The sequence below is a fragment of the Vicia villosa genome, unplaced genomic scaffold (genome assembly GCF_029867415.1).
Source record: "Vicia villosa cultivar HV-30 ecotype Madison, WI unplaced genomic scaffold, Vvil1.0 ctg.000032F_1_1_3, whole genome shotgun sequence".
In the NCBI taxonomy this organism is placed as follows: domain Eukaryota; kingdom Viridiplantae; phylum Streptophyta; class Magnoliopsida; order Fabales; family Fabaceae; genus Vicia; species Vicia villosa.
In genome coordinates, this window is record NW_026704967.1 from 1,473,002 (window position 1) to 1,482,236 (window position 9,235).

The window sequence follows — 9,235 nt, forward strand, 5'->3', positions numbered from 1 at the left end:
TGTAATTTTTTAGATAAAAATTTGTTTCTTTTTAAGTGTTATTTCAAAATTCAAGATAATATTAATTATAATTTTGTCAAAATTATCCCTAGTCATTATTAGGTAGAGAAAAAAAAATTAAATAAACTACTAAAAAGTTAACGGTATTATAAAGAAAAAAATAATCATTGTGTATAAATTGACAATAATCAATAGTTATTTTGATACGTATAAAAGTAAAAAAAATGACAATTAAAAAGAGTAATGAAAATCATGAAAATTTTATTAATTAAATTATAGAATTAAAAAAATATATTAAAAATTAAAATGAATCATTTATTTTAAGAATATTAATTATTGAATTGAACATATAGTATCATGTAAACGAGAGTGGATCCTCTCCTTCAAAATTGTCTACTTTCCTCTCCTTCTATAAATTTCAACCACTTGATTAATCCAACAACTCACCTTTAAAAGTAAAATAATATATAAATAATCCAAAAGAACACCACACTATCTCTCATAAGTTTCGGCGGGAATCTACTTCATCACCACCGCCAGTTTCTTCTTCATATTTTGTTTAGGATCTTCATCTAAAAAATTGTTGCTCGTTACAGCCGTATATTCCATGTTTACCAAAATCTTCACTCATATCTTTTAATTTATTAATAACATGGTTTGTTATTAATAACATTTCATCATATAATTTGTCTATATGTATACTGTTAAAACAATATATTGAATGTGAATTCATTTGTGTGCTCAAATTTAGTGACTTTTGAAATATATTGTGTCAAAATGTGTTTTTTCAGTTTTAACTTTTTTTCCCTAAAAATGTAGGATTATTGATGCAAAATGCAAGAAGATTGGAAGCCAAAAGTAGGCATGGTTTTTGATAACATGAATGATGCTTGGAAATTTTGGATTGATTATGGTGGGAGAGTAGGGTTTAGAGTGAGAAAACAATACATACATAAAAGTATAGACGGTTCAAGTACTTCTTGCAGGTTTGTTTGTTGCAAAGAAGGTTTACGAAAACCAGACAAATGAGATTATAAAACAATCAAGCCAAGAGCTGAGACTAGAACAAACTGTCAAGCAAGGATAGGACTTAAAAACACGGGTGAAGTTTGGATAGTGCGTGATTTTGTGGAGGAACACAATCATATTTTCCACTTGAAAGAAACAACACATATGTTGTCATCTCAACGAAAGGTTTCAGAAATTCAATGTCAACAAATTGAATTAGCAGATGATGCTGGTCTTCAACAAAGAAATTCATTTGATTTGATAAGTAAGGAAGTGGGAGGTAGAACCAACTTGGGATTTACACGTCTTGATCAAAAGAATCACCTCCGAAATAGAAGGCAAAGAAGTTTGGTACATGGGGAAGTCGGCTATCTGTTACAATACTTTCAAAAGATGTCGGTTGAAAATCCATCTTTCTATCATGCTTATCAAATGGATATGGAAGATCAAATTACTAATGTCTTTTGGGCAGATGCAAGAATGCTCATTGATTACGGATATTTTGGTGACGTAATTTCTCTTGATTCAACATATTGTACAAATAGTTCTCATAGACCACTAGCGGTGTTTTCGAGTTTTAACCACCATCGAAAAGCGGTTATCTTTGGGGCTGCCCTATTGTATGATGAAACAACAAAGTCATATAACTGGCTTTTTGAAACATTTTTAGAGGCACACAAGCAAAAGAAGCCTCAAACTGTTTTTACTGATCAAGATCATGCAATGGCAAAAGCACTTGTTGAAGTTATCCCTGATACATATCATGGCCTATGTACGTGGCACTTGATGCAAAATGGTATCAAACATTTAGGCAATTTAATGAAAGGTGGATCTCATATTCTTAGTGACTTTAAAAAGTGCATGTATGAATATAACGATGAAAAACAATTCGAAGAATGTTGGAGAAACCTCCTTATAAACTACAAGGTCGAGGAAAATACTTGGTTGAGAAGAGTTTACAATGTGAAAAAGAAATGGGCTTCTTGTTACATGAATAAGGCTTTTACATTAGGAATGCGAAGCACCAACTTAGTGAAAGTGTGAATGCAAATATTAAAAGCATTATGAATGTGAATTTGGATATTATCAAATTTTTAAAGTGTTTTGAGGATGTTATTGAAGAAAAAAGATATAATGAATCAAAGTGTGAATACGATGCACGTTAAAAGATACCAAGACTCCGAAACTCATTTTCTGATGTATTACGACAAATGTCTGAGCTTTGTACTCCTGCTATTTTTGATCTATTCCAAAATGAATATGAGTTGTTTGAAGCATGTTCTATCAAGAGTTTCAACATACAAACATCAAAGATTGATTGTGTTATTTCCATGGCAAGAGATTTTGGAGAGTGGCAAGTGTTCTTTGATATTGATAAGAACTCAATTAATTGCTCTTGTCGCAAGTTTGAGAGCTTTGGCATACTATGTTGTCATTGCTTAAGAGTATTTATTCATATAGGTGTGAAATCGGTGCCTGAACCTTATATCTTGAAGAGGTGGACAATATCAGCAAGAAGCGGTGTTTCACCTAATGTTGAAGATGCTGATTTTAGTCATGATGTGGAAGATGCTGATTTTAGTCATGATGTGGAAGATATTGATTTTTCTCCAAAGCAATGCTACAAGGAAATTTATCCTCGCCTTATTAGGATTGCCACTGAAGCATGTAGAAGTCCAGAAACATTCACTTTTATTACCAAAGTTGTTGATGAGTTGGATAAGTGCATACTAAAGTTTCAAAATTGTGAAGTAAGTGGTGCACAAGTGAATATGTTTCTTAGAAAAGTTAAAGAGATTGAAAGTAATATTGATAATTCAATACATGTCAATGGCTTCAAAAAAATACAAGGCGGAAAGGGTTCAAAACGTAAGAAAGGTTGGGTCGAAACTAAACTTACCAATAGAAAGAAAAATGGTGGTCCAAGTACATCTCAGATCAAGGTATTATTTAATTAGTCATTTTTACTATTATAGTTAATTATAAAATTTACATTTTCTAAAGTTTATGTTTCTTGTAGATCAATACTGAGACATTAAAGATTGTTGAAAGTAGGAAAAATGAAAATTTAGGTGGTTTGCAAAGACAAACGCAATATGAGGTGGTCGATATGAACGCATATATTTGGCTCAATGATGCATACAACAACATGGTGAGCTAATGGACAGTGGAGTATATTAATACACTAAAAAATATTTACTGATAAATGGATTTGATATTTATGCAGAAAAAGAATGAAACTTTAAGTTCATTTGGTGACACAAGTTTTACTAGCTTATTGATGGTATGAGTTAATAACTAAATTAATATCTCTTTCAATACAGGAAAGTAATTTTTTAAATAACTCTATCTTTCAAAATTATAGGAAAACAATCAAGAATATACAAGTGGGAAGGAAAAGTGGAAGAGAACTAGTGTTATGGACCTATTATGTTGATATAAAACTCTACATATTTTTTGGGTTGTTAATGGAGCATAGTGTATATTTTTGGGGTGTATATGTTGTCAATTAGTGGATCAATATTTCAGACATATTTTTTGGATCTGTTATTTTGCTATATAATCATTAACAGGAGGGTTGTAATTAGATTATTAACTATTGTGATTATTCTGCAATGTATAAGTAGTTTGGACATGTTCATGAACATATTTTGGACCTGTTACCAAGAGTATGAGATTAGTTTATGAACATGTTTGTTGTACCTATTATTTTGCTATATATTCAGTAACAGGAGGGTTGTAATTAGTTTATGAACTATTGTAATTAATCTGCAATATATCATTAGTTTGGACTTGTTCCTGAACATGTTTTTTGGACCTGTTACCAACAGTATGACATTAGTTTATGAATCAGTAAATTGAAACAATATAATGAAACTGCAATATATCAATAGTTTCTGGATTTGCAATATATCAATCGTTTTTGGACTTGCAATATATCAGTAGTTTGAGATCAAAACAGTTTTATTTCTTGAAATTGAAACTTATACAATGCATCAGGAAACTCAAGATTCCTTTTACAACCATTGGCCTAACTTTTACAAGCAATATTGCCACTAAAAAAAATACATACAAAGCTATTTCTCTAAAATATTATTCCTTCAACTCCTGATCCAATTCAGCACTTTTCAGCTTTTGGTTGACCTCATTCGACACTTCCTTCTTAACTTTCCACACAATCAACCCCAAAAGCTGTGCACTTCCTTGAAGCATAGTTTCAACAGTTTCAGACAAATTCTTTTCAACTTCAAAACTTGGTTTTCTAAGGACTTGAAGTGCAAAAAATGCAGAAGAAACACCAAAATACATTGGATACATACCATCACCATCAGTATTATCAATCTTTCCATACCCAATTCTATCCAAAACATAAATTTCCTTATCACCCATCACTCACTGCAACATAAAAACAAACAGTTAGATTACAATTCCAGTAACAACAACAATAAGCCTAACATTGCATAACAACAAAAACACACATGATTCAATAGAAGAAAAGGGTTACAGATCCAAATGATTCATCAATAATTGGAAACAAAATATGCAATCACCCCTCAACACTTCCATCTTTCCTTTAATTTCTTCTGTTTCTCTGTAACTATTTTCTGCAACAATTACACTAAAAGGGTTTTCCATCTATAATAATCACAACCAAAGTAAATTGTAGTAAAGTGGTATTCATCTATAATAGATGTAAATCAGTCGAAAGTGGTTTTCATCTGTTCTGTTGAAGCATATTCTGGTGTACACGTAACACTGTTCGGGTGAATCATATTCATCTTTTGCTTTCACTCTCATCATCACTGCCGTAACTGTAAGGAAAAACAAGAGAATTCGTTTAGGACCCATTTTTGAAACTTTATTCAACAAAAACAGAGATAGAAGAATTTATAAGGAGAAAAAAAGAGAATGAGAGGTTTGTTTTGTTATGAAGATTTGTATTCACCTTCCCGGAATTACGACTTTCGTCATCGACGACGGTTTGAGAGAACGCATAGCCATCATTTCATTTGCTGGCTTTTTTATTTAGGTTTTGTTTGGATTGATGGAACCGGATGGAGCGGAGCGGAATGGGATGGAATAAAATGATATTCCATTGTTTGGATAATTTAAAAACGGATGGAACGGAGCGGAATAGAGTGGTATGGATTCCATTCCATTCCATCACTTACCACCATTTTTCTTACCCTCCGATTTGGGCGGAATGAACAACTTATCTTGTTCCGTCCTAAAATTTCCAAACAATGGAATGGTATCTTCGTTCCGCTCCGTTCCACTCCGCTCCATCCCACTCCGCTCCGCTCCATTCCGCTCCGTTGATTTTATGATATCCAAACATAGCCTTAGGGATTTGGGTATTCCACTTGTTTTTTATTTTTTAGGTTTTCTATCATTAGATTGATCTAATGGCTAAGATTTAGTGAAGGAGAGAAATGGAGAAGATTTCTAAAGGAGACGACCCGTATCCTCATATAAACATAGATGAAAACGAAAAATATAAACATATTTTTTTAATATAAATAATTTATAATATATTTGATTGGTGTATTTTCATAATTTCGATGTCACACATGTAGGGTCAAAGTTGAAAAGAATAAGATGTGACCGTTGATTGAATATTGCAGCGTGAAATGGACTGAGTCATCAAAGTTGTTTTTCTCATCAAATTATACTGGCAAGAGAAACTATTTTTTAATTTCTTGTTTGATCTCTTTTGACTTTTTCGGGAAACTAAAATTTAATTATAAGTCCAACATGGTATTGGTCCCTCATATAGGGATAAACATCAATTCAAATTCAAATTGTATCACGGCACAATATATAATAAACTCTACTTACCTACAAATCAAAGTAATAAATAATACTAAAATATCTGAATGACGGTGAAGTTTGGGGCTTCTGAATTTTCATACCTCCTTTATATACTTATTCGTTCTGTTAATTGTTAGAGAAATCTGAGTAACAATTTTGTGGTGATTCAATTGAATGGGTTGCTATTGTTCAACTTCAACTTCAAGGAAAGTTAAAAGGCCAGGTTATGAGGATCCAACTGTTCTTGCTTCTGAGACACCTTGTGAGTATCCATCATCATTATCTGGTAATTTCTGTTCTAAATCATATATTAGTGGATTAATTAATCACTATAATATGCTGATTAAAACAAGTTTTTGTTTCTTAGTTACTGTGAGTGAAGTAGATGCATTATATGAACTCTATTTGAAGTTAAGCAATTCCATTATTCAAGATGGTCTTATTCATAAGGTGAGTTTAAGTGTTTTAGTTTAGATTAAATCTCCTTAATTAATTAATTATGGTTCTTAATTACTTGTTGTGGTGCATTTTTATTTTTAACATTCAGGAAGAATTTCAACTAGCACTTTTCAGAAACGAAAACCAAAAGAATCTGTTTGCTGATAGGGTTAGTATAAATAACTGATTCATATATGCTCTATGGTATAAACTTGTTTGGTTTCTTGTTCTTTTTCACAATTGATAATTTCTGCTTTTATAGATTTTTGACTTATTTGATGTAAAGCGGAACGGGGTAATAGATTTCGGTGAATTTGTTAGATCTCTTGGTGTTTTTCACCCAAACGCAGCCTTAGAAGACAAAATTGCATGTAAGATAAAATTCATTTCATAGTAAAGTGATTTTTTAAAGTTTTTTACGGCTTATTGTTTATTGAAGTGTGAAAAGTGATTATTGCAGTTGCTTTTAGGTTGTATGATTTGAAGCAAACAGGATACATTGAAAGAGAGGAGTTAAAGGAAATGGTATTGGCACTTTTGCATGAATCGGATCTTTTTCTTTCAGATGAGATGATAGAATCAATTGTGGATAAAACATTTAAAGATGTTGATACAAAAGATGATGGAAGGATTGATGAAGATGAGTGGAAAGCTTTTGTTTCTCAACATCCTTCTTTGATTAAGAACATGACTCTTCCATATCTAAAGGACATTACATTGGCATTTCCCAGTTTTATTGTAAGAACAGAAGTTGAAGACACCGAGGTTTGAACAATTGAGAAGTTTTCCTTATGAAAAGGAGAGAAAGTAGAAAGGAAAAAGAAATGGTCAATGGTAGAGCCAATTTTGTAACAGTAAGAATGAGTGATGTAAATAAAGCTACCCTACTTGTTACTACGTAATACGCAAAAAGGGTTTCTGCTTCTGTTACCTATGTGGGTCGTATAGAGCCAAACACTAATCGTGCAAATATCCACCAACCAAGTCATTGACCATTGATTTTTTTTTTAATAAAGCAAAACTAATTTTTTTTTTAATTATAAATCAAAAGTTCAATACAAGGAGCAACATTATAGATAAGACGTTCAAGAATTGACAGTTTTCGATAATGAATGGACAATCATATTTGCTTGACGCTTTATAAAACCAACCTCAAAGTTTGGAAAATTAACTAATAGCAACTTGAATAGACTTTAAGGTTAAATATGTTTTTAGTTCCTATAAAATTACCTAAAATGGCTTTTAGTCCCTATAAAAAATATTGATTTTTAGTCTCTATAAAACTACTTTTGCACTCAGTTTTAGTCCCTGTAGGGGGACCAAAAGTGAGTGTAAAAGTAATTTTATAGGGACTAAATGTCAATATATTTTTTTTATAGGGACTAAAAGCCAAAATTGAGATATTTATAGAGACAAAAACATATTTAATCCTAGACTTTATAATAGTAGAAAACTCCTATACTCCTGTGGTTTTGGCCTGAACAGCTTGTACCACCCAAAGAGAGTCGCTCTAAAAAATTATGTGATCAAGGTTCATAGTTATTGCTTGTTGAATAGCCTCTTTAAGGGCTAGAGCTTCTGCTTCAATGATTGAAAGCTTCCCAGGATCCAACGCTACTCCTGCAATAAGAAAGTTTCCCGAGTTATCTCGAATACACCAACTGCGATTTGAGGTTCCATAAATATTGTTAAAACCCGCTTCTACATTGCACTTATTCCATCCCGAAGACGGTGGAAGCCAATAAATTCTGTGTTGCTGCCTAGATTCAACTCCTACCTTCTTTTGCGCTTCAAATCATTCCTTCCACTTATGAAAATCCAACCAACCAAGCTTCGACGCAACCTCCTTCTCATCGCTCCAAATAAAATCATTTTTATTTTTCTAGAAAACATCAATCATCAAAGCAACTCTACCGGCAATGTTCCTATCCTCTTTGTCGCAAATGTCAACAAAAATTGACTTTACATCTAAAAAAGAATGTAATCGGTGATCAATGACATTATTTAATCCTGCTGCCCACCAACACTATTTGGTTGCAGAACACCAAGGAAAACATGCCAAGAATCTTCTAAATTAATTTCACATAAATGATCTGATTTCTGCTGACCATTGATTGGTTTAGTATATAAGATTGGTTGATGTCACCTACTCCTCACACGCTGAGGGTCTGTGATCAAAATAGAGTTGTTGAAAAATAATCAAATAAATTGATTTCACCAAAACCATTCTCTCCTTAGTTATTGTGTTAATTTTGGGTTATATGGATACGTATATTTGCAATCCATATGTGCTGATTTTTTTAAAAAAAATTGCAAGTGATTTCTTTTTTTAAAATTGCAAGTGATTTTTTTTTTTGCATTTAAATACCCGACTATTCGATTATTTATATATGTGCATGTTCATGTTCATTGCGTATCATATAATGTCCACTAATCATCATTAACTTTTTAAGTGCGTTAAATTTTCTTTCACTCATTAGATTTATTTTACATTAATCTTTTATAAAAAAAATTTCCTTGCATTTTTGATTAATTTTTAATATTTTTTATTTGATGCTGATTAAGGATGATCCTAAATCAATTCAAAGTTTTATCTTTTAAATTAGTCATTTTGATCCGAGTTTTGAGACTTGAATTACAAAATCTCACGAATTGATTTAATTCAGTAATTCTTAAAATCACTTGAGTTCGAGATTTATGAAATTATTCACAAACTCCCGAATCGACTCATGTCAAAATTTTCAAAAGTTTATAATTATTGAGATTCGTGAATCAATTCCCATGCCCCTTTGAATCAATTAATGTTGAAATTTTTAAAAGTTCATTTTCATTCGGAATTTGTGTCTGGAGTAATAACCCCTCAATGAATCGATTCAAGTGACGTTTTCAGTAACTTTTTTTACTGCATGACTCAAATCACTTACTTACTTGAATCAACTCATGACTTATTACATTTGACTCAACTCACACTTGATTT

At 31.7% G+C, this 9,235-nt stretch overlaps 1 protein-coding gene, 1 long non-coding RNA gene and 1 pseudogene across 4 annotated transcripts; 2 read left to right on the forward strand and 1 right to left on the reverse strand.

Annotated features, from left to right (window-relative positions):
- The first annotated feature begins 1,731 nt into the window (after positions 1–1,731).
- LOC131622620 (protein FAR-RED ELONGATED HYPOCOTYL 3-like) lies at positions 1,732–3,445 on the forward strand (annotated as a pseudogene).
- Positions 3,446–3,951: 506 nt separating this feature from the next.
- LOC131622558 (uncharacterized) lies at positions 3,952–5,349 on the reverse strand. The gene is made up of 2 exons (XR_009289931.1): positions 4,955–5,349; positions 3,952–4,820 (listed from the first exon to the last, which is right to left on the reverse strand). It is a non-coding gene; the product is annotated as an uncharacterized LOC131622558 (long non-coding RNA).
- Positions 5,350–5,843: 494 nt separating this feature from the next.
- On the forward strand, positions 5,844–7,401 carry LOC131622559 (calcineurin B-like protein 7). 3 transcript variants are annotated; one of them, XM_058893596.1, is made up of 5 exons: positions 5,844–6,106; positions 6,188–6,270; positions 6,368–6,427; positions 6,545–6,629; positions 6,719–7,401. In XM_058893596.1, exons 1-5 carry the CDS (start codon positions 5,995–5,997, stop codon positions 7,027–7,029), a joined length of 651 nt encoding a protein of 216 aa, XP_058749579.1. In that variant the 5' UTR covers positions 5,844–5,994; the 3' UTR covers positions 7,030–7,401. The 3 variants fall into 3 exon arrangements, with proteins under 3 accessions (XP_058749579.1, XP_058749578.1, XP_058749577.1); XM_058893595.1 differs by having other exon boundaries at positions 5,855–6,082; positions 6,521–6,629; positions 6,719–7,389; XM_058893594.1 differs by having other exon boundaries at positions 5,855–6,106; positions 6,521–6,629; positions 6,719–7,388.
- The last annotated feature ends 1,834 nt before the right edge of the window (positions 7,402–9,235 follow it).

Coding starts and splice junctions, on each gene's coding strand:
- LOC131622559 (XM_058893594.1), top strand. CDS start 5,995: ATGGGTTGCTATTGTTCAACTTCAACTTCAAGGAAAGTTAAAAGGCCA. Junction 6,107..6,187: donor GTATCCATCATCATTATCTG/GTAATTTCTGTT, acceptor TTTGTTTCTTAG/TTACTGTGAGTGAAGTAGAT. Junction 6,271..6,367: donor AAGATGGTCTTATTCATAAG/GTGAGTTTAAGT, acceptor TTTAACATTCAG/GAAGAATTTCAACTAGCACT.